The sequence below is a fragment of the Stenella coeruleoalba genome (genome assembly GCF_951394435.1).
Source record: "Stenella coeruleoalba genome assembly, chromosome: 2".
NCBI classification, from domain to species: domain Eukaryota; kingdom Metazoa; phylum Chordata; class Mammalia; order Artiodactyla; family Delphinidae; genus Stenella; species Stenella coeruleoalba.
The window spans coordinates 117,200,315-117,225,988 of NC_137147.1; the positions used below are offsets into that span (position 1 = coordinate 117,200,315).

A 25,674-nucleotide genomic window follows, 5' to 3' on the forward strand; every position below is an offset into this window, starting at 1 on the left:
AGAGGTGGTGGTTGCCCAACATTTTGAATACACTAAATGACATTGAATTGTTCACTTTAAAATGGTTAATTTTGCCTCAACAAAAACAAACCAAAAAAACTCAAAAAGTTTAAAGCAGCCACTGGTAGAATCTTTTTAATGATGAATATAAAGCTTACAACTTTAGAGTAGATTAAGAAACAAAATATAGACCATAAAAGCAAATGAAAGAAAACAGATACAGCATGAAAACCTTACAGCCGAAATGCACAAAATGATAAGGTAGGCATGAGACAACTATAAGCCAATAAATAGAAATAATTTAAACTCTTTTACAAAGGCTTTAAAATTGTATTTAAAAACCAGTGGGTTATATCCCGTCAACATGGTGTACATCTAAAAAAATGTGGTGAGATCGAAAATAAAATAACGAACTAAGATTGAATAGGCAACACAGATTCAAAGAAGGCAGGGCTGGCAGTGTTACTTCCAAAAAAGTGATCTTCAAAGCAAAAAGCATTAAATGGAAAACAGGGAGTCATTTTATATGGATAAGTTGTATGTTCTACAATACATGTTCTTTTTTTTGGGGAGGGGGTCTCAGAATCACTTTTTATGTTGAAAATAATAAGATGAAAAAGAAGAATGATATCCTGTCTTTAGAAGAAAAGAAGGAAGACATTGTATACCTCTTATCAGACTTCATAAATAGGTACACACACACAAAAATCACCTTTCGAATTTCAAGCAAGTATTTTCATTCCAAACTGATTAGGAAGTCCAAGACAGGAAATATTTTGACAAATGTGACCAGAACTAAAGTAAAACCCGGGAAATCTGGAAAAATCAACTCTTTGATTCACTTGCAACATTTTGCTACAGAAAATGTAATAAAACCCTAACCTCTTTCTTTCACAAGCCTTTTAACAAAGGATCTCACTCAGAGGAAGCCCATGATAAAATGACTCTCTTCCATATACACGGACCATTTATTCTGGGATGATGGCTGTATGACAGCATGATGTAAACACACTAATCCTACAAGTCAAGTAGTAGCAGCTACTATCTTCTTCACCTGACCCTCAGTATCAATAGATGTTATTATCCCCATTTTACAGATTGGGAAATAGAAACTTTGCTAAAATCACAGAGCAAATTACAAACATTACTTAAGACAGAACCCAAGTAGCTTAAAAACACCTCCTACCAGCACAGACTTTGCCACCTTCCGGGCCAACCTATCACACCATCATGAGTTTAGATATTAATGCTTTGTAACAATTCCTCACAAAGGTCGAGTGGTCAAGGCTTAAAAATCACTTATTATAAGTGAAAGATCCTGTCAAAATTGGAAATTAGAAAGCAGTGCAATATTCCAGGGATCTATATCCTGCACTGTTTATACCTGGGGTATACCAGGTCTCCATGTGTGAATTTCTTCAGCAGACATGAAGCCAAAGCCCCCCGAGAAGTTCAGGAACAATAACACCCTCTTGGAGGCTCTATTCATTCCATGGTTCCGAAGAGCTTCTTTCGAAGAGTCTGGGAGTCTCAGCTACGAGCTGAGATGCATCAGGAGTTATTCTCCCCTGAGGGAATCAGTCCACAGTTTCTGATCTTCATGCAAGTTTTCTTTAGCAAGAAACATGCATTTCATGTTATCTTTGATGTCGAAGGGCACTTGAATGGCAAGGACTAGTGTTTGGATGTTACAGTCTATGCCATTAAACATCTGGTGCAGAGCGTCCGATGCCAGGACACAGCAATCCGAGCTAACCCAGGCTTCACCTGTTGCTCACACCTCAGAATCTGTGGCGGGCCAAGCAGTGAGAAGCAGTGGGAAAGACAGGAAGCTTCGCTATTTCAGACGTGAGCAGTTTCAGCGGGATGTCTCATGCAGTCTTGACTTGTCCAATTCCTTCAACTGCTCATATGTCACAAAGAAAATAATATTCCAAGGACCAAGTCTCAACCAATTTGGCCAAAACCCTTTATATAGAGCAAAAAACCCTTCATTCTTCCATGTCTGTAACAAACAATCCAGGAAACCTGTGTAGCCAGGGATCTGCCATCTCAAAGGACTCTGATTCATCATACTTGTTCTCACCACATCGACAGGGTTTGAGGCCAGGGCCCCCGCCAGCCCACAGGTGAAGCCTGAGAGGAAATGGGTATACACAGTGTCTCCCATCAAGCCCGAGAGAATGAGATGCTTCTTGGTGAGGTCGCAGGCGGGCAGCTCCACACCAACAACAATAGCGGCCCTCTGAGCAGTAAGGGACACGCCCTTCCAAAGTCCTCTCGTTCCCTCTTGCTGGTAAATGTGAATGAAGTTGCCTATCATTCCTCCTTGAAGGGTGCTATTTTGTGCTTGCATCCGAATTTTCAAAACATCAGTTGGATTAGCAATGGTTGAGGATATCACTCCAGAGAGAATTCCACAGACGATATTTATCAGAAGGGTTTCATCTTCCGGGCGCTCGACAAATAACCGCTTCAAGCTCTGGTAGACGCCTATCTTGATGGTGCCGTAGGAAGCCTGGCGCGACATCGCAGGAGCAATCCCTGAACACAGTGCTTTCAGGCCTTCCTCTCTGCCTATCCTCACTAACGCATGCAACATTCCTCGATACCTGATTTCTTTAACGTTTGCATCATTCTTCTGGCCTTGAATCTGGAGCCGTGTCTTGGTTAAATCAATTGGAAAAGTACCGCACTCCGCTGTGATGGAGGCCAGGCCTCCGTACACGAAGGGCTTCCAGTTCAGGGCAGACATGCTCACCGCTGTCCCTTCTCCTTTGTTCACAGACGCATAGCCTCCAACAGGGTTTTTCCGGACCCGGGTTCAATCCCTGGTCCCCTGGTCGAGGAACTAAGATCCTGCAATCCGCGCGGTACAGCAGGTGGCGGCGGCCCTGCACCCTCCTACTCCCCAGGCGCAGCAGCAGCCGGCTCCAGCGGCTGCACGGGATCTGGAGGAAAGCCATGTTCTTTTTCTTTCTTTCTTTCTTTCTTTTTTCTTGTGCAGTACGCGGGCCCCTCACTGCTGTGGCCTCTCCCGTTGCGGAGCACAGGCTCCGGACGCACAGGCTCAGCGGCCATGGCTCACGGGCCCAGCCGCTCCCTGGCATGTGGGATCTTCCCGGACCGGGGCACGAACCCGCGTCCCCTGCATCGGCAGGCGGACTCTCAACCACTGCGCCACCAGGGTAGCCCCATGTTCTTTTTGAGTGTGGACAATGTCTCGGTTAGTATTCTAGGCACTTGTCATGCATTATTTCTCAGCAGTCCTTAGGGGTATGTGTTGTTATTTTCGTTCCCATTTCAGAGGAAGGGAGGTTGAGGTTTAGAGAACCTCAAGTAATCAGGGGTCGAGGAAGAATCTGAACTCAGAGGTTGATGCTTTTCCCCCACACACCCTGCTTCATGCACCCAACAGCGCAACAGAATCAGGGCTGGCAGTGTTACTTCCAATCAGATGTTCAATCTAATGTTGTTTACACTAGAAGAGGTTAATGGTAAAGTAGTGTATGTTTTTAACAATCTTTATCAGCCTTTGTCAGATTAAAGATATATTGCACAAAGAAAACATCAACAGGTTCCCAATTTATTGTGGAAATTGTACGGGCCATGTTCTCCATCTCTGATGCTATAAAAATTAAAACCAATAATAAAAATGAATTTAATTTCCAATTAAAATTAATTAGAAAATATCTATCCAATCACTTAAGAAATAACACAATAAAATTCCAAAAACCTCTCCAAAACTCAAACACATTTTTTTTAAAAATTGAAATATAGTTAATGTGCAATATTATGTTAGTTTTAGGTGTACTCCATAGTGATTTGACATTTGCATACATTATGAAATGATCATGACAATAAGTCTAGTAACTGTCTCCATACAAAGTTACTACAGTATTATTGACCATATTCCTTATGCTGTATATTATATTCCCATGACTTCTTTATTTTATAACTGGAGTCAAACCCATTTTCTTAATAGTTTGTTTGGAAATTAATAAAAAGAGAATACTTATATCAAAAACATGAAATGTGGCTAAAGTTGTCCTTAAAGGCGATGTGATAATAGCAAATGATTTCATTTTTTAAAAAGAAAGAATAGAAATAAATGGATGATGAAGTCATCTCAAGAAAACAGGTAAAAGAACAACAAGAATGCAAGTCAAAGAGCAGAAAAGAAATTTTAATTGAATCAGAAATTCTGATTTAGAATGGAGAGACCCCCTCCTCGTGTAACTGACTAACAGACATAAAAAGAGGTTTTCTGGCTGAATTTCTAGAAAACTTAAGAACAAAGAGAAAACAAGAACCTACTGTGTGGCACAGGGAGCTATATTCAATCCCTTGTAATAGACTATAATGGGAAAGAATGTGAAAAAGAATATATATGTATGTATATGTATAACTGAATCACTTTGCTGTACACCTGAAACTAACACAACATTGTAAATCAACTATACTTCAATAAAAATAAAGATTATGACTCCTAAATTTATTAAAATTTAAACAAATTTTCTCTCCTCTCTCAGTAATGCTATAAGATTAGAACTCTTTAATTACATTTGCATCACATACACCTTTATTTTTACTGGTTTGTGCATTTTGATTAAACGTATATTTTAAATAGCAAAAAAAAGAGAAAACAAATTTAGAAAAAATAAGCAGCTATAATCATAGATTTGAAGTAGATTTTAAAATATAAGAGAATAAATGTTACGGAAAAAATAGAACCTTTCAATGAAGTGAGTGTTTCGCTGGGAAAATTCAAAATTGACCTAAGAATAAAAACCTCAAACAAATCAATGCACATGAAAGAAATGTAAAAATAGTTAAAGAATTTATTCTAAAATTTATCCTACAACCAGACAGATTTCTGTTGTTATTTTTAACTTTTAAGAAAGAGGTCACTTCCACGCTGAAAAAAAATCATGGAAAAAAATTCCAATTTTACAAAGCTGGCTTAATCCTGATCTTAAAACTTCATTGATAGCACAAATAGGATAAAGGCACATGCTCCATGATGTGGATGCAAAATTTGAAATCATGAAGGTTATATAAAAAACTAGGGTTTACGTAAAGAATTCAAAGACACTTTTGTGTGAGGAAAATTTTCTGATTGGTCATGCCATTAAAGCCAAAACAACTTGATAGTATCCATTAAAACTGAAATATAATTGATAAAACTCAACACACTAACTTATGATTTTAAAAGACTATTCTCATAAAATTTACTAAAATCAATAGCTTTGCCGTATATAAGCAGTCAAACAACAGTTGGGAACCATAATAGAGAAAGCGCTTATATTAAACTAGCAAGAAAAATCACATAATACCTAGGAATAATGCTACAAAGAAATGTGTGGAACCTTTATGAGACAAACTCCCAAATTTTATTAAGAGATATTAAATAAGATTCAAAGGATGGGAGATGCATCATTCTCTATGACTTAATGATGTAAAGATGTTAATTTGATTCAAGTTAATTTACAAGCTTCAGAAATCTCAGTAACAATTCCCAATGTACTATTTTTTGGAGGAATTTCATAAAATAACTCTAAAGTACACGGGCTATGAAGGAGATAGGAATATGAAGGAGATAGGAATAAAAGAATCATGACTAGATATGCAAAATGCATAAAGCTACAATAATCAAACCAGTAGACCTATTAGTGATAGACTGAATGACTAGTCCTTAAGCTCAAACCTACATGAGAGCTTAGCGTATAAACACGGGCACATCATACACTGGGAAATGGGTGGAATCTTTCAACAAATAGTATTGGTTCTTTGTGAGAAAATCAAGTCAGAGCTGCTCCTTATTACAAACACCAGAATAAATTCCAGATGGAGTCAAAATTTAGATGCAAAAATATTCTGCTGCATTAGTAATCAAGCAATGCAAATTAAAATGAAATGTTACTTTCTTTTTTTGTTATATTGGCAAAGATAGTTTTAAAAATCACTTGATTTTGGGAGAGTGTGGTGAGGAAGTCCCTTCATACTTCCGATCTGAATTTAAAAGAATTCAGCTCTTCTGAAGAGTGATATTTATTGGAAACCTCTAAAAATTTCAATTCTATGACCTGTAGATTCCATGTCTTGACATCTCTCCAGGGAAAAGATAAGACAGGTAGACAGATGGATAAGGAGACAAAGATTTACCTACAAGTATTTTTATTTCAGTCATATCTGTAGTAAAGTTCAATAATTGGGAATTTGTTGAATATCATGTAGTCCCTAGGATGAAATATTATACAGTCAATGCATAAACATTTTGAAGACTATTTAATAACATAACAACATACTTACTATGTAATGTTAAACAAAAAGGATGATACAAACTATATGTACATAAATATGCACATATAAAATAAACTCAATTTTATTAAAAATATATAAAAGTATAGAAATTGCAAATAAATAAAGGAAAATGTTGGCAGTGGCTATCCCTATGTGTGAGATTATAGAGTTTTAGTGATTATATTTTTCAAATTTCGTAAGTTGAAAATGCAATAATTTTGTGAATAGAAAAAGAGTTAAAAAATCAAATAAAACAATAAAAAAAGTTAAAGGTAAAAAAATGAAGTAAAAAAAGTGGAAGAAGGAGAAATAAATATGTAACTTTTCAGGCATGTGGAAGAAATTTGAAGGCATGAAAGAAGTGGAAAAATCATGAATACAATTGTTCATAGATTTAATGCTCATAAATTAGCTTTTGATAATTGTCTGAAAATCAAAACCAAATTTAAAAGCTATCACTAAGCTGAAAAAGTATTTGCAATAAAATTGACAAGACCACAGTAAATAAAAGAAAAAAAACAACTCATCTTTAAATAGAAAATGGTCAGATTATATTAACAGATAATGGTAGAAAAAATAAAAATATTTAATGAACATAAGAAAAAGATGTTATCAGAAATCAAAAAGTACATATTAAACTACATGGAAGTACTATATCTTCAAAAAATATTTACTGATACGACAACCGTTTACAACATAATATTAGGTGATAACGAAAAGCTGAACACATTTTATGCTCAATTTTATGAAAACAAATGTATTGCAAAGTGAATGGACCAGTGCTTTCCAAAAGGGCTTTCTGAAACCTTAGCGGTTCAGTGGGTTTTACACCGGGGGAACAAGGATGCAGAAGAAGCCCCAGCCCCTCTCCCTCCTGCATCTTCCCACTTCCTCACCTCCCCTTCCTCCACCTCTCCCCTTCTTTCCCACATCATCATCATCACTAGGCTTCAACTACTGCATCTTTAAAAGATAAATATCTTTTTTTTTTTTTTTTTTTGGTATGCGGGCCTCTCACCGTTGTGGCCTCTTCCGTTGCAGAGCACAGGCTCTGGAAGCACAGGACCAGCGGTCACGGCTTACGGGCCCAGCCGCTCCGCGGCATGTGGGATCTTCCCGGACCAGGGCACGAACCCGTGTCCCCTGCATCGGCAGGCTGACTCTCAACCACTGCGTCACCAGGGAAGCCCAAGATAAATATCTTTTAACATCTTTTTAAAAACTGGGTTCCTGAGTTTTTAAAGATGGAAACTGGAGTTAAAAACCCCACTGGGTTTCTCCTTGGTAAGAATCAAAAATATCTCCAATATGTGGACATCCACCCTCTACTCGGCCATGTCTTTTGAAAGTGGACTCACTTCTTCCCATCCCGTTATCCTACAGCCCTAATGGTAAAAATTCTTTCTCACATGAGCTGAACTACTCCCTGCTATCTCCATACAACAGTCCTGCCCTCTGAAAACCCACAAAATAAACTTTATCCCTTTCCTTTTCCATATTATAACCTTTATCCTGTAGAAAACACAGATAAACAAAAGGAAGAAAATAAAAACCACTTGGAATCCAGCCACCTATCTATAAGTCATGTTACCACTTTTCATGTTTGTACTCTGTGCAATTCCACGTGTGCTTTTCAAAAAACAACATAAGGTAATGGTGAACACACTTCTTTTTAAACTCTTTTTCCCCACAATTTGACAATACATACAGACATCTCACACTAAACTTCAGTTATCTCTTAGTTAAAATCTAAAGTTCTGCACAAACATGCTAATCAGAAATATATTTCTCATTATTTTAAATGGAAAAAGTTATAATGGGTTACTGATCGACTCCAAACTTCCAGTCTCTCTCATAGGGTTGTTGTGAAGATGAATAATCACTGTCAAATGATAAGAGAGTGGTACTAGAGAAAGCCCAGTGCATGTCAGCCATAAGGTTTCTCCTGGTTACTTAGACATCACACGGAGAATAAGGCAACATGCTCGTTCTAGTCATTTTTGGGGAGGGAGGAGTCATGGGTTCTTTGAGACTGAGTTGATTCTCTCTATCGTGAATGTGGGAGGTCTTGTCTCGCGACACGTGGCCTCAGTCCTGGGCCCCGGGTTGCCTTTCAGATAGTCACAGGTAAGAGTTTCCTCTCATCCTACACAGATAGCTCTGAGCAAAGGAGGGTGACTCCAGGGGACAGGGTAGGTGAGTCTAGTAGAAATTATAATAAATACTTAAAAAATTTTTTTATTGAAGTATAGTTGATTTACAATGTTGTGTTAATTTCTGCCGTACAGCAAAGTGACTCAGTTATACATATATATTCTTTTTTTTTTTAATTTGTTTTTTGATGGGGACCATTTTTAAAGTCTTTATTGAATTTGTTACAATATTGCTTCTGTTTTATATTTTGGTTTTTTGGCTGTGAGGCATGTGGGATCTTAGCTCCCTGACCAAGGATTGAACCCTTACCCCCTGCATTGGAAGGTGAAGTCTTAACCACTAGACTGCCAGGGAAGTCCCTACATATATATATTCTTTTTCATATTCTTTTCCATTATGGTTTATCACAGGATATTGAATATAGTTCCCTGTGCTATACAGGAGGACCTTGTTTTTAATCCATCCTATACATACTAGTTTGCATCTGCTAATCCCAAACTCCCAGTCTTTCCTCCCCCAACCCCCCACCTCCTTGGCAACGGCAAGTCTGTTTTCTATGTCTATGAGTCTGTTTCGCTTTCACAGATAGGTTCATTTGTGTTGTATTTTAGATTCCTATAATGAATACTTACTCAGTGTCTTGGTACCTGTGAGGCAGAAGTGCTGCTGAAAAGGGATGAGTCTGAGAATGTGAGCATTTCCCCCTTGTCTCTCTCCGCAGTCTCGTGGGTTTAGAAATTCTGCTTGGAAAGCCCTGATGTGACATTCAGTTGGAAGGTCTAGAAGAGCAGGGTCCAGGCCTGGTTGGCTGGCAGGGAAGCCAGGTTCCCATGGGTTTTTGTAACAATGCTGGCAGGCACCTGGGCCTCCTGGTGAAACATGCTTATTGTGTAAGCGCGTGTTGGTGGTGGGCACTGTGTAAGAAGTCACGGCTGTGGTATGCACGCACGGTCTGCCCTTCCTTGCCAGGCCTGAGTCAGCGCTTGAAACCATCTGAGGCTACCCAGGGGTACAAAAGTCACAGGTCATGGCACATGCCCGTCTAAGTCATTGCCACCAGCTGAGATCCTATGAATTTTAAAGAAGGGAGAGTCTATGGGAGGGCCCAGCTGGGGCCCAGCCGGAAGACATGTCACTTTCCTAGGAACACGGGAAGACAACTCTTTGGGTGGAATCTAACTTGATTTTTAAGATGAAGATTGCAAGCTCAAGCCAAGCCTTCAAAGAATCACCTTGGTAGCTCTGGTTGGCCTCCACATTCTATGTGTCGTGTCTTCCATGCTGCAGAGGCTTGGCTTGAAGAGCAACGACCCCAAATCTGATGGCTGGATGGGGCCCCCAGCTGCCATCCAGTGAGTCCGATGGTCTCTGGACAGCCCTGCTCTTAGTGTCCCAGTAAAATTTGTAGAGAGGCCTTGCTTGACAATGATTTCTAACATCTCTGGGACTATCAGAACAGCACAGGAGCTGAAGGCTCCGGAGGGCTTGGTAGGTGCCAGGCACTGGGGTAAACATTTACATGAATGACAAAATGGGATGGTGGTGAGACACAGGATTTGTGGTTAATATGCCTGGGTTCAAATCCTGGCTCTACTGTTTGCCATTGGGTGATGGTGGGCATGGCATGTCTCTGTCTCCTTTCCTGTGCAGTGTGTGTGTGTGTGTGTGTGTGTGTGTGTGTGTGTGTGTGTGTGTGAGACAGGAGTCACTAACTCATAGAGTTGTCATGAAGCTTAAATGAGATGAACGTGGAGAATGTTTAGAGTAGCAACCGCAGTGCCCTAAACACTGCCGGTCCTGGTACCTCACTCCAATGATATGCTGTGACTTATGTGGTGGCTGAAGCCTGAGACTCTGAGGTCTTAGGCCCCGACCTAAAGGCGGGACTCTTGTAAGTGCTTTGAATCAAAATTTAAGCCCGAACAGTTTGACACTGCGTGAACTTTAAGTCCCAAAGCTTAACTGAATTGAACAGATTTAAATGTTGTCACTCTTTCCATTCTGATCGATATTTAAGCTCAGCGTTGTTTAAGACAACTTAAGACCTTTATCACTTATCTTGCCCTTAATGCATAAAAGAAAAGTCCATTTATCTTGCCCTTAATGGATTAAAAAAAAAACCCACCTATGCCATATTTTATTCCCGTGGAGAGTTTACTAAAATTTGACCTCAGCATTTCTAACCTCTAGTACAGATGGTTTAATTCTCTGCCACGAGTCTTGGGAAGGGTCACCCTCCCCCACTCAGAGCCACCTTGCCTACCTCCCCAATGTTCATCACTGGGGGAGAAGAAAGAGCTGCCCCTATGGAATCTGCTTGCTTGGTACCTTGGGTACCCTTTCCGTGAAAATGTAACAGGGAGAGATTCCACACTCAAGGCACAGTTAATTTGGCTTACTGCCAGATTTCCATCCATTCAACCTGATTTCCTTAGTCTTGGGGAAAAGGGCTAGTCCTTGTTTACTTTATTGTGGTTCAGGTCTTCCCTCCAGGCTTTCCCCTTTGGACTGCAAGGGTCTTAATTGTGTTTCTATATACCTGAACTCTCTGTGTCAGACCCCAACTCACCACACTGCTGGGCTGATGGTGAGAACCTAAGCAGGCCCTTGCTGTGACCACGAGACCTCGGACACCAAACCTTCTTAACTCCAGCTGTGCATTGTTCAGTCCCTTATATTCAGTGGGAGTATGTTAGGATCTCCAGGGCTTACTCTGAAGTGACTCCCGCTGGAAAAAAATGATGGCTATTGTCCCCCCATACGTATGATCTTACATATGTCCCTAGTTGAAACTCATTCATAGATTCTTTCTTCTGCAGCTGGAGAATTGATATTTGTTTTTTGGCTGCATTCACTGAGATGTGAGCTACCCCAGAATTAATTAAACCTGCCTGTTCATCATCAGTCTGGTCAGCTGTCAGTGACGAGAGGCTCTTAAGAAGTTTAGGACAATGATGGGTGAGCACAGTAGATGGGAAAGTGCAAGCGAAGCTTCAAATTTCAAGACTATGTCTGTGCCAGTCAACCTGTCCGATGGGTGGGTGTTCTCGGTCAAGCCCTCTCACTGTTTCGGGCCTTGACCAAACATATTGATCTCTAGAAAGGTCCTTCCCAGCAGTAAAATGCTGTGATCTAGGAATTGGGGAGAGCCACCCTTTCTAGTTTATTCTGGAAGTCATAGGCCATGACTTTTGAGCCAGAACTGGGTTTTAATCCAGCTGAGGCTCGCTGGGATTTTGCAGCTCTGGGCTCTAGATCCTTCGTCTTTCATGTGGGGATAAGGATGCTTATTTTGCAGAGATGTTGCAGGAACAGTGCTCATGTACAAAGAGCATCTTGCACGGTCTCAGCACGTGGCAGGCACCCAGTGCACCAGGGTCTCCTGCTCCAGCATGGTGTCCATCTGGTAACTCATTTGTATCTACAAATGCCCAGCAGCATGGAGGCAGAGTGGCCGCTGGTGATAGGAACAAAGGCAACTTTAGAAAGAAAAAGAAAAGATTGTTTTCAGTGCCCTCCCATGGGGCTCCTTAATCAGAGTTGGCCACTTTCTCCCACATGTGCTGTTGCTGGGTAATTAGCGTCCCAGCAGAGCCAGGACCAGGGCACAGTGAGGGCCTTTGTTTTAGTCTTGTAAATTTCAACACAGGTTGGAAGGAACAAAAGCCCAATTCATTTAAGAGATACTCCCAATCTGATTCCATGCACTGAGCCAGTGGAGAGACTGCTTGGCAGCTCTGGGAATGGAGGGTGAGCTGGATAACTCAGACAGTAGGACCCTGAGGATGCTAAGAGATGTGGAAGGGTAGCCTTTTGACTATAGTTGGCAGATGCTGGCCAGTGTCAGTACCCTGGAGATGTGGTCTGTGCTGGGAAGTGCCCAGGAAGCCTGTTGTAGAGTAGACCTTAGGGCATTGCTTTTTTTGTTCCCCTTGACTCTTAGTAGCCTGATATCTTCCAGACTGAATGCCTTGAGAGCCACTGAATTAAAGTTGGCAAACACTGCAGGTCTATTTCTCATGTCAATTATGGGAGGTACAGAGCTGAATCTGGATTGATGTGCAGGAATTTGCAAGGTGAGACAATTGGGCAGCAAAGGAGAGTTCTAGTAAAGAAAGCAGCATATGAGAAGTTCAGAATTTGGCGATATATGGTATGAGGGTAGGTGGTACATGTGGAGATGGCATTCCCTGTCCTCGTGGATGGTGCGATCCAGTATGACTGGGTTGCAAGAGGAGGGGTGAGGAGAGAAGGAATTACCCTTAGTTGATGCTCTTGGCTAGGTTTCAATTTGGGAGCCTCTGCACAAAATGAAGCTGGATCACTGGGGCCCACAGATGCCTGGGATGCCTGACAAGCTGGTGAGGAGATGCCTTAGAAGTATATTTGCAAGAGGATTAAGGCGCCTCCTACGGGAGAGTTTACCTTAAGGGAAGAGGGAGTCGGAAATGACAAATGTGATTAGGAAAAGAACTGGTTATTGAATTCAGGAGGAAGTGATTATGAGCACAGTGTAGAGTTTGTCACTCAGATGATCTCCTGGCTAGACCTGCAAGGAATAATATCTGTGTTCTATGGACATGTAGCACCTGGGTTAAGCCAGGGGGCAGGGGATGTGATAAATAAAATATGAAAGTTATGTCTCTTAACAAATCCTGATGTTACACTGTGGGTCAAGCTGTACTGCTTTGTTGTCTTCCAAAGAGAACAGGCAACATTCTCCCCATGTTGCAACTGGCCACTGAACATGGGCTCTGGAGGAAAGTGGACATGGCTGTCAGGTACAGAATTACCTGGCAGGACTGGCAGCAGTGGACAGCAGACCCCTGGAACCTAGCAGGAAAGAGCTGCAGATGCCACTGGTAACTCACTGGACTTGCCTATAAACTCGTGAGTTGCTTCCTGGACATTCTCAGAATTATCTGGAGACAGAGTTTCAGAGAACTAATTCTGTATTTGCATGTTGGGGAAAAGGCAGCAAAAGACAGATTATACTTGATTTAGGTGTGTTAGGAATTCTTTTTCTGTAGTGCAGCATCGAAGACATTGTTGATTGTTTCCTTAGCATCCATTTCTCATTTCCTTACTTCTAACAAAATCCTGATTTTGTTCGGGTATCCTCTCTTCCTTCATGCATGGGAGCTAATCCCATTCATAGGGTTCAGGAGTGAGCCTAGTTGGTTTAAGAGTCATTCTATTCCTCTCCCCAGTGATTGGCTGGGTTGGCCATATAACTCAATTTGATCTAATAAAATATGAAGAAAGACTAGCTATGGGCAATTGAAAAATTTATCTGCATTCTTCTAGGACAGTGTCTAGAAGCAACTCGCTCTGCTTTCGTCTGGAAATGGTCATGCACCAATTGAAGGGCCAGACCAGCTGCAACTTTCTTGCTATCCAGCTGCGATGAAAGGGGGATAGGCCAGAAGATGGTTGTGAAATGTATGCAGAGCCTCTGAATTAAGCCAACTCTAAAGACTGAGGATCTTCCAGGTATATGAGTCAAATTTCTTTATTGTTTATGGCAGTTTGACTTGAGTTTTTTGTTACATGAAAATGTTTCCTGATAAATGTGGTTTGGCAGATACCTTTAAGTTCCCAGAAGGAGAGATATCTTGGGCCAGATGGACCATTTCTTGTAGTCAAAGTTATTTACATTCTAACTGAGAGGATCCCTCTCTATCACTTTTAAGTGGGAGGCACTGTTTCTCCCACCAGAGCTTGGCATGGATAGGTTCATTGTTTGGGAAAACCAGTTGCCTCTGGCCATTTTCAAGCCTTCCATTGAGAGATGGAGGCTCTGTTCCCTCTCTTTGAACCTGGGTTGAGTTTAATGGCTTGGTTTTCATCAACTGAATGCAGTGGAAGTGATGCTTTATAACTTCTGAGGTTAGGCAGAAAATGTTATGCAGCTTCCACTGTTTCTTGGGATGCTTGCATTGAGGGAAGCAGCTGTCATATAAGAAGGCCAGTTACCTGAGGTGACCATGCCGGACAAATCATGCACAGGTGTTTTGTTTGATGGCTCTAGCTGAGCTCCGAGCACACAGCCTGCCTCAATTGCCAGCCAGGTGGGTGAGCCATCTTGCATGTCCAGCCCAGTGAAGCTGGACTGAAGTCAGGTGACTGTGGCCCCAGTGCACATCTAGATGCAATAGCACGAGAGACTCCCACATGAGAACTGCCTGAGTTTTTCCTGAATTCCACAAATTGTGAGCAAAATATAATGGCTGTTTTAAGCTACTAAGTTTTACGATAATTTGATATTATAACAATACCAAGTTGTTCATTGTTTTGTTTTGTCTTGCTTTTGATTTGTACTGTTATGTGGAATGGATTTCTTCTTTTCCTCAGAGGTAGAAATATAGAGCATTAGTCTCAGAAATCCATCTTATTCCAGGCTCTTTTGGTTGCAAGTCATAGTAAAACATGCAAACTAGCTTAAGTAAGAAAGGGGAATGTATTGGAATGACACAAAGAATCTCAAGAGTGCCAAAGGCAGGTGGTCAGTCTATCTCTTACATCCTTGTGTAGTACCCTCCCATACAGGGTGGGTCTGTGAGATCTGTGGAATAGGGTAGAAGCGGTGGCATGTCATTCCAAGATTAGGTTATAAAATCTCTCTCTCTCTCTTGAATCACTCACTCTGGGGTAAGCCATGCCACCAGCAGCCCTCTGGAGAAGCCTGTGTGAGGAGCTGAGGCCTCCTGCCAACAGCCATATGAGTGCGCCATCTTGGAAGCAAACTCTTCAGTCCCCGTCAAGCCTTCATGTGACTGCTGCTCAGGCCAACTTCTTGACTGTAACCTCATGAGAGACGCTAGGCCAAAACTACCTAGCTAAGCCTTTCTGAATTCCCGATACTCAGAAAACTGTGTGAGGTACCACATGTTTGTTGCTTTAACTGCTGAGTTTTGGGGATATTTCGTTATGCAGCAATAGACACCATAGATAAAAAGTCTTGGAACCCTTCTTGTCTGGCAAACAAAACAATATGGAAATCCCCAAAGGAGTTGCATCTGGTGACTTTTATTCAGCTCCTGGTACATTTAGATGGTGGAGAAAAAGCAATCTGTTATTTTTATCACCTTGTCCTAGGTGGTGTTCCCCAACCCAATTCTGTCCCCTCTTCTCCCATACATGCTCCAGGTGGAGAACTTCACTGTGGGCAGGTGTGTGTTCAGGAACCACATGTGCAATATATATTGTTATACATGTTGATATTTTGTCTGTGTTTCTTTTGGGGAAAAGTCATGGAAAGGAAAGCGTGTATTGGTTATTTTTTAATGTCAAGCAGTATGATTGATGCTTTATATATTTTAGTGGAGAGAAAAAGCAAGTCAACCCCAAAGCTACTGAAAGTGTTTCTGTCTTCTAAGGGGGAGGTGGTGACATAATTTCTATCAGTTGGACACTGAATATATAATTTTCTGGGACAAGGAGAAAGTGTGTCTGAAGCTCTGACAGTTGTTCTGGGCTTCTAAGAGTGAGATATGGAGTGAGGGGCCTTTTGTTTAACAAAACCTTGAAGTCTATAACCATGGAAATGTAGGCATCAGGGTGATGAACTAGGGTGTCCTGTATCAGATGGAAGTGAAAATTGAGCTTCTGGGGGTGTCTTGAGGATAGAGGGCTCCAGGAAACAGAGAAGATGGAAGATGTGAGGGGAATTCCAAGAAAGGATGGCTACAAATGGAGAAGTGGGTTGACATGGCAGAAGGCTGAGAGGCATGGCAGACGGCTGGAACCTTCAGGGAAGTGTGGCCAGTGGGAAATTGCTGGTGGCTGGACAGCCATGAGAGTGCTGGAATGAGAGAAGCTGGCTGCCCATTTTTAAATTGTTCGAATTTTAGCCACATCATCCCCTGCTCAAGGCCCCAAACCACCAGCAAAACCTGCTTCCCACACAATGCCTCCTGTGACTTTGTTTAGAGGGAGAGATAGCTGAGTTACAAAGTCCTTGTTGGTACCGAGCAGAAAGACCAGCCGAGGATTGGGGAGATGAGTGAGATCACAGTTGGGAAAGAGCTGGAATTTGAAACCAAAAGGACCAAGAGGATGCAAGGCTCTGGGAATGTTGAAGAGGACATGGGACTTTGCCAGGACATGACATTGAACTTAAAGCAATGCTGTTTAAGTCTCAGAGGGTAGGGTGACCTCAGTGGACATCAAGTTGAGTTTCAATTATACCGTTTCAATACACATGATCTCCATTTTACGGATGAGGGAGCCAAAGCATGGACACACTCATGAATTGGCCCAGGTCACACAGCCCCTAAGTGGTGGTCCTGGGCTGGGGTGCTCCAATTTTCATGTCAGTAAAATGGAAGGCTTTCTTTTGTAAAGGGCCAGATAGTAAATGTTTTAGGCTTTGCAGATGATACCATGTCTGTTGTACCTGCTTAGCTCTGCTGCTGTAGGGCAAAAGCAGCCTCAGACAATTTGTAGACGCATGGCGTGGCCGTGTTCCAGCCAGACTTTACTTGTGGACACCAACGTTTGAGTTTTATATAATTTTCACATGTTACAAAGTATTATTCTTGAAAACTTGTTTTAACTGGAAAAATTTTTTCAACTCTTAAAAAATGTAAAATCCATTCTTAGCTTGTGGGCCATACAAAACCAGGCAGCGGGTTGTATCTGGCCCACAGACTGTACTGTGTGGACCCCTCCACTACACCATTCAGTTAATCAGACTTTTGTAAGTGAACAAATGAGTCAACAAGAGAGCTTTAACGAGGACAGATGAGTGACAAGTATTGACAAGATAAAGAGGGGTCATTATGGTCTTTTTTTTCTGAGGAGACTTTTGCTGAAATTCACACAAGGCTCTTTTCTGACAGGTTAGTGTCTTGTTGTTTTCCACTCCTTTTAACCTATAGGCCTGAATGAAGCATCCATTTCCTTGGACAAATCATCCCCCTTTTGCCCTCACTTGCTCTGTGTGTGTGTGTGTGTGTGTGTGTGTGTGTGTGTGTAATGAGAAGGTCTGACTAGTTATCTTCAAGATCCCCTCTGGCTATGAAATGCTCAGATTTCATAAAGACATTTCAGATTTTTGCAGCAGGTTTTTCCCTGCCCACTCTCTTTCCCCCTTGCCCTCTTCTCTCCAATCCTGTGAACATCCTCCCCGCTTTGACCCTGCTTCCTCTCTAATACTCTATTTCAAGACTGGTGGGATTGTCATACCCAAAAGCATCCCAGGAAAAAACAGTTGGAATATCCAGGATAATAAAACAAACCAGTAAAAGGTGCAGGGGTGTGTAATTGTTTTTCTTTGTGTCGACTCTTAAAGCCACATGTTTTAACCGTCTCAGCATGGCAGGGATTTTTCTGCCTTTTTGAGAGGCTGATGTAATACCTTCATGTTTTCCTTTTTTTTTTTCAGGAAAAAATAAGAAGGATTCATTTTCATTGGGATTAACGAAATCTTTCTTCTTCTTTTATGTTGGCAACACGAGGTCTTAGCAGATCTCTGATCTTGTGTTGAATAAAAAATACAGCATGACAATGGGACACGGAGGCTGGGGCCTTGAACCCAATTTGGATTACTGTGCGCAGCAGCGGGCGTTCTGTGACTAATGGGGGGGGGGGGTCTTTGGAGTTGGTGCTGAGGATCAGCCCTGAGGACTGAGCCCCACATGCCCTGCCTATTGTTCCGCTTTAACTGGAGGCCAGTTGCTGGGACCCTGAGACCACAATCAGATGCTCTGAGGGGTGGGATTTTGTCAAGCCGTCAGCCAGGTAGATGTGACGCGCTGCTGTGCAAAAGCAGGAGTGGCGCTGAGCCGGGAAATTTCCTTAAGAAAGTTGGGATTTTGGTTAAAACATTTCACCTAAGTCTCAGTTTTTCTGTCTATAAACTTGGGTCAATCATGTATATCCCAGAGTGTCACCCACCTGGAGGTATGGAAGGGATCGTGGTGATTGCCATGGGAACTACTGCCTGGATTGAAATAGAAGAGCTCTTCTGAGGCTCTGAGGGCAGGGGCGACTGAACAAGGAGACAGAAAGAACAGGGAGGTCCAGCTGGGGGATATGGTAGCCATCATCTCTTTGACAGTTGGCGTTTCTCAATACCAGGAGCCCTCTGAGTCAGGATTACCTGGGGTAATAATTTAAGATCCTTTGGGGTGCTAGTTCAAAAATATCCCCATGAAAGATAGTAAGGCATCAAACGGAGACAATAATTCCTACTGTGTGGGATGTTGTGAGGGGTCAAAGGGCAGCGGATCTGGTAGAGTGAAGATGGTGATACTGATGGGGCTCTTTCCTTAGAGTCCCCTTAAAGGGGTTCTACATTCTTCATTTCTAGTTCTACTTTATTTCTTAAAACCTGAAAGAAGTCTTAACATATTCCTCTGACCACCTGCTCTGAGACCCCTATTACTCCCTAAAGAATATCAAATGCCAATATCCACAGCCTCCTGACTTTGGCCCAAACTACTCTCCCAGCTCCATTTCTTATTTCTCTTCAATACAATCACCCTGTCAGGCGAAACTAATTCTAACTGTTGTCCTCATAATAATGCCTAATATTTCCTTTTTTACTTCTTTGTGTCTCTGTCCCTCATCTACGTATCATATTTATAATGGTGATTCAGTCTGGTAATCCATGAAAAACACTCAGGATGTGTCTGGCTCACAGTAAACACCTGTATGCGTTAAAAGTGACTCCCAATATCTCTGAAACTTTTAAAATTTATTTATTTATTTTTAAAGCTTTTCTTTTTTTAAAAAAATTATTTATTTTCTTTCTTTCTTTGGCTGCTTTGGGTCTCATCGTTGGGGCATGTGGGTTCTTCGTTGTGGCATGCGGGATTCTCTCTAGTTGTGGTGTGTGGGCTTCTCTCTAGTTGTGGCATGCGAGTTTTCCTTCTCTAGTTGCGACACGCCAGCTCTCTCGAGGTGTGTGCCCTCAGTAATTGTGGCGCGTAAGCTTTGTTGCCCCCCGGCATGTGGGATCTTAGTTCCCCGACCACGGATCGAACCCATGTCCCCTGCATTGGAAGGCAGATTCTTTATCACTGGAGCATCATGGAAATCCCTGAAACTTTTTTTAAAAAGAAGATCTACCTCTGTCTTTATTGGTCAATAGATGCAGGTATATTTTTTCTAAACGGACGCAGGTAGGCAAAGGCCGTGCAGATCTATTTCATTCTGGAATCCTGGGGAAAGAATCTGACAATTCAGTTTATTTTCATCAGTATTTATTTTGTGTCTTCTTCAGTTCTCAGTGCATTGTGTGAATGATTACGCTGGCTGGAGGTTAAACATGAATGCTCGAATTCTCGTCCTCCGCCTCCAGGACGAGAATAATGGCTTGTGTTCAACCTTCAAGACTGAACAAAAGTTTGCTTCTTCCCCAATAGCTCTCTCCAACTATCTGCCTTGCTCATACAGCTCAGAGTTAGAACTACCCAATTCAGAGCCTACCTGTTTCATGGTAGTTTCTCTTTTCCTGCTACACTTCCAGCTCCCTGAAGGTCAAATGTCTTTTGTCTCTTGAACAGTCCTGGCAATCACCTATCCTTGTATCCAATATGATGTTTACTGTCTACTATCAGGTGGCCTCCATTCAGGACATAGTGAGGCATATAGGTGAAATTATTGCTACGTGTGTGGATGAACTTTCCATTACATGGAATTAACGATTTGGATTCAGGAGTCTGGGTAAGTTTCTGATGTTCAATTTTTTTAAAAAAATAAGCATGATAAATATATTTAAGAAGGTGAGGAAATGACAACAGCAATATGAATCAAGAAAAAGTATCATGAAATTTTGATGTTCTTGTCTGAGATCTAGTTGTGTATTCAATGGATGCTTCCAGATACTTCCTTCTGTTCTTTTAGGAGAAATTAATCCTGTGTGTAGTGCAAACAAACAAGAGAATTTTAAGTTAAATATTTTGTTTATGTGGCTACTATAAATCACCCTCTAAATACCTGTGTTTATCGTTTTAATTTTTATGTCTTGCAGAAATATTGGAACAATGTTAAAATGGAAATTAAGGTAAAAAACATCTAGTCCCATTACTCTAAACAAATCAACATTTTTTAACTTTCTGTGATTCATTCCAGTTTCTTTTAACATACACATCTGTGATTTTTGCATAGTTAGAGCCCTAACAGAGCCAAGAGTAGTCATCTAATTAGACAGTAAAGCCATTGTTTATGAGTACTTAATATTTGCCAGGCAAAATGGTTCACATGTATTTTTGAATCCTCACGCCAATCCTGGCAGATGGATGTATGATTATGCCCATTTTATAGATGAGGAAACTAAGTATGAAGGAGGTTGACTCACTCCAAGTCACACACCCTGTGAGCCTGTATTTGAGCCTTTCCTCTCCACTGTATTAGACAGGGCTGGCCAGGCTGGGAAGCTGCATCGACGTGACTGATGGCTCACACCCAACCCTCTCTTACCACCCCAGCGGCCCCTGGGCACTTGCTGCCCCTACTAAGTGCAGGACAGGCTGAGGGAAAACTGGACCATCCTTGGAGGTCAGATCATCACCTGGAAGGGTTTATGGCATTTGTTCCAAATGTCTGTAAGACCAGCGAGCCGGGGAGCTCCAACCCATAGGCAGCGCAGAGCGAGCATGGCGCCGTGAGCCCAACCTTGCCCTGGTTGTCCAAATGCAAACAGTCTTTGCGCCGTGTCCTGGCGTTCAGGCTGCATGGCCAAGTGTTGGGCAATGAAGGCACGTGGAGGCCAGGGGAGGGTCTCGGGGCCCCTCCGAGTTCAAGCAGCTGAGCAGCCTGGCAGACACGAGCCCATGGCTGGTGGCCTTGCCTGGTGGCTCTTCACGATGTCAGTGTTTGGCCCATATTAGATCCTCAGCCAATGTTGTTGGTTGGATGGATGGATGGAGAGACGGTGTTGCTTATAGCAAGCAGCTGGACTCCCTCCTGCTTGATAAAGACTAAAATAAGACATTCGCAGTCTATCATTTTAAGTCAAAGATGGAAAACTGAGAGTGGATATATGTATATGTATAATCGATCCACTTTGCTGTACACCTGAAACTAACACAACACTGTAAGTCAATTATACTCCAATAAAAATTTTAAGAAAAAGGAAAGCTGAGTGTGTGCAAATAAGTGTGTGGAATATGTGACAGTGGGAGAGAGTATGAGTATATATGTGAGAGAGTGTGTGTGCATACGTGTGAATGTGTGTGCCTGCCTAAGTACGTGTGATTGTGTGTACATATATGTGAGTGTGGCTTTGAGTGTCTTTGTGTGTGAGTGCGTGAGTGTGAGTGTGTGAATGCTGAGTGTGAGGATGTGCACGAGAGTATACAAGAGTGAGTGTGTGTGTCTGTGTGAATGCCCGTGACGTGTGTGTGTGTATGTGTGTGAGAGTGAATGAGTATGAGAGAGTGTGAATGTCTCTGTGTGAGAGTGTGTAAAAGAGTGTGAGTGTGTGGCCGGGGAGGGGGTGGGTGATGGAGAGGCGGCCAAGGGCGCTCTTGCTGCTGGGGTGCCTGGTGTAACTCAAACATGGTCTACTTTTTCTCACTGCACAACCTCTACAAGGCTACGTGGTGGATACTACAATCTGCATTGACCAGATGTGGAAGCAAGATTCAGAGAGAGTAAGTACCCTGCCCAAGGTCATGCTGGAGAGTGGCAGAGCTGAGTCTTGACCTGCGGTCACTAAAGCTGGTAACCTCTCACCATACGTTGCTGGACAGCTCAGCAAGACTGTGCAGGGCCTGATGTGGCTTCAGGGAAAAGAAGCTGGGAGACAACCTCAGAGGAGGACTGAGCTGTATTCCTCCTGCTAAATCCTGGAGGAGGAAGCAGGGGCAGCAAGCTACGAGGGGTCTCTGGGGGGTCGGGGAGGGCACGAAGCTGGGACCTTAGGAGACAGCCTGTGTGTGAGCGCTCCTGGGAGAATCAGAAGGATGGGAGGAAGAGTTCAAGGAGAGAGCTAGCCTTCAGCAATGTGGATGGGAAGATTTCAGTGCATGGAAATTTCCACGAATGCTCAGGCCTTTCTGCCTGGTGTGGGATGGGAACGGACTTTAGAGCTACTGGCCGATGGGTCCTTTACAGAAAGCATCCTTCCCTGACTCCCCTTCCCCAGCCTCCTTGCAGGAAGACTCAGAACGGAACGTCCCCAACCCGGGTGGAACAAGGACACAGGCCAAGTGAGTGAAAAAAGCACCACTTGTAAAGTGTAAAGAAAACCCTTCACCCCCTCACTTCTAAAATCCCAGTATCCATGACAACTGGACCGAGGGAGGAAGATGGTGGTCCCTTCCCCGCTTCATTGTTTAACTTCTAGTTGCTGCAGCAACTGAATATGCGAGCGGCCAGATTCCCTGGTGCTTTTCTTCTTTCTCAGTCTCCCTTTATTTCAGGCCCTCCTCCGTGCCAGCCTGGCTTTGTCTTTCGTTGGAGAAGTCTGTGAGAACCAGGATGGGCAAAGTGTCAGGCTCTTGGTGTTGTTGAAAATCCTTTGAGATGGGAAAGGTCACTGGAACAAAGAAGCGGGAGAACAAAAAGCCCTGAACTGCTTCGCCCCCGAGAAGGAGGGTCTGAGGGTCTTTATCATCTTAAACCTTGGGATTTGAGAGTGTCTGACTTTGCCTTTCCCAGGGATGGTCTGGCAGGGATACAGAGAGAGTGTGTCCAGGAAACTGGTTGGATGGCAGTCTCCGAAGAGGGGACTTCTCACGGAGACAAGGACTCTTTAATTTAGGTGTTGGTCTTTCTCTTTTTTCCATCGTTCTCTCTTTTTTTCCTTTCTCTTTTTCTTTCTCTCTGTCCTCCCTCTCTCCCTCCCTCCCTCCTTTCCTTCCCCCCTCCCTCCCCCCTTCCCTTCCTTCCTTCCTTCCTCTCTTTTTCTCTTTCTCTTTTTCTCTCCCTCCTTCCTTCCCTCTCTCTTTTTTAATATGTTTCTGGTTAATACCCTTCCCACTTGAAGAAATTCTAAACAATTAGCTAGAGCTTTAAAGTCTTGGAGCAATCAGTTTCTTTCCATAATTTGTCCTAGGGAAATCATTGGATATTTGCTCAAAGATACCTCTGTGATCCATCATAGTGTTGGTATATTTCTGAAACAATGGAAAAAGTCGAAATGACCAGACGTAAGATTGGTCAAATACATTATGGCTTTTTTATACTGATCAACAAACTGTTCATTTTTCATTCATTCTTCCTATAGCTGTATACCGGCCCGGTGCTGACTGCTGGAGATCAACAGGGAGCAAAACAGACGTGGTCCCTGCCCTAAGGAAGCTTGAAGATGTAGTCAGATAATTCAGCAATAAACATGAATCAGAAATCATGGCCAGTGCCATGATGGAAAATGATGGGATAGGAAGAGAGGGTGGCTCTGTGGCACCGGACCTCATCCAGGGATGGGGGAAGATTTCTATAACAGCCAATGATGTTTGAACTGTGGTCTGAAGGATGAGCCAGAGAAACATGGCAAATGGATGGAGTGAGGAAAGTGCAGGTTGGGCAGAGTCCTTTCATTTTCACTCATTTTCTTAAAAGGAGACTTGTAGGTTATTAACTTGAAAAATTATTGTTAAACATTTCCTAGCTTAAAGGAACAAAACAAAATATTTGTTGACATAAAATGTCCTTTGCTTAAGGTAGACTAGTAGAGGCCTTGTTAATTTTTTTTTTTTTTCTGTGGTACACAGGCCTCTCACTGCTGTGGCCTCTCCCGTTGCGGAGCACAGGCTCTGGACGCGCAGGCTCGGTGGCCATAGGCTCACGGGCCCAGCTGCTCCGCGGCATGTGGGATCTTCCCGGACCGGGGCACGAACCTGTGTCCCCTATATCCGCAGGCAGACTCTCAACCACTGTGCCACCAGGGAAGCCTGAGGCTTTGTTAATTTTAAGATGATATTCTCATTGCCTGAAGTTACACTTTGTCTGCCTGCAGGTGAAATCTTTGCTTCCTGGTGCAGATCCAATCAATGTCTGGGAGAGCAGCTCAGCCCTGAGGGCAGCAGTCCTGGGCCTGCTGAGAGAGCTAACTTCCCAGCCCACCAGTGGCATCTTTGATAACTCTGTTGATTTCGATTAGGAAGATAATTCTTTCAAAACTGTCCGGGCTTGAACATGTTACCTTACTTTATTATTTTTGATGATAGTAAGTTATTAAATGTTGTAAATTCATGCTTTTAGTTTTGATAACTTGGTATCTTTTCAAATGAGTTGAGAAGAAAATGCTTTGCTGCAGCTTGGCATATGGGCTGTATGAGGGTGTGTGAGCTGCAATAACAAAGGACACCATAGATTTTAGTGGCTTAACACTTAAAGTAAGACAGAGAAGTTTAGTAACTTCTCAAGGTCTCACAGCTAGGAAATTAAAATGCTAACATTTACAGTGCAGGCAGCTTGACTCCAGAACACCTGTTCTTCACTTCTCTGCTATGTTTCCATCCAACACGCTATGATTACTCCAAACTGTTATTTCTTCCCCCACTCTCTCATACATGGGAGGGTCATCTATTTATATTCTTGGGAAGTGTGCATCTAATTGGGGATGCAGAGGTGGTGGATACATCAGATCAGGTGATGTGTTAGAGATTGCTATAGAACTAGTCTTGTCCTAAACAATATTGGTGAAATGACAGGTGAGCCAGGACATGCTGAGCTAATACATATTACAATAAATACATAACTGCCAGAGAAAATGTTTCCATTTGTACCATCCCAAATCATCTCATGCATGACACACTTGGGGAAGCGAGATATTAACTTTAGAGCCTGGGCAGTGTGTGTGCGCACAGACTGCGTTCTAGAACTCTCCTTGGGGCAGATCACACAGGCTTGCTTCAAGCACAGCCTAGCTCTTCCAAAGGACGCACATGGTGAACTTCCCAGAGCTCCCCCGGAGCAGCACAGGGCATAAACCTGCAGTTAGTAGGGCCTGACCAGATGCACCAGATGCTGGAGCCCACCTGACCGGGACCTCTACCTCTGCCCTCCCTGGGTGCCCCAGCCAGGAGGCAGAGGTGGGGGGCAGGGAAGACGGAGACTTTCTGAGATGACACGGGAAATCCCGACAGGAGAGCCATCAGCCGTTATAGCAAAATGCCATGTTTGTCCATATGAGAGGGAAGTATCCTGGCTGAGGTGAAGCTTAGGATCTGACCTAATCCTTACATTTGGCCACATAAAGGGATACACAGGCCTCCCTCTGACTGTGAGCCTTGGGTAGCAGACAGACCTGGTCTGGTG

General features: G+C 42.8%; 1 protein-coding gene across 2 annotated transcripts; it reads right to left on the minus strand.

The window, feature by feature from the left end:
* Positions 1 to 1,833: 1,833 nt before the first annotated feature.
* LOC307183042 (kidney mitochondrial carrier protein 1-like) lies at positions 1,834 to 2,755 on the minus strand (the record flags this gene model as incomplete). 2 transcript variants are annotated; one of them, XM_079914947.1, is made up of 2 exons in its annotated part: positions 1,834 to 2,005; positions 2,267 to 2,755. In XM_079914947.1, the coding sequence occupies 2 exons, from the start codon at positions 2,753 to 2,755 to the stop codon at positions 1,859 to 1,861; spliced, it is 636 nt and encodes a 211-aa protein (XP_079771073.1). In that variant the 3' UTR covers positions 1,834 to 1,858. The 2 variants fall into 2 exon arrangements, with proteins under 2 accessions (XP_079771073.1, XP_079771072.1); XM_079914946.1 differs by having other exon boundaries at positions 1,834 to 2,755.
* Between the last annotated feature and the right edge of the window lie 22,919 nt (positions 2,756 to 25,674).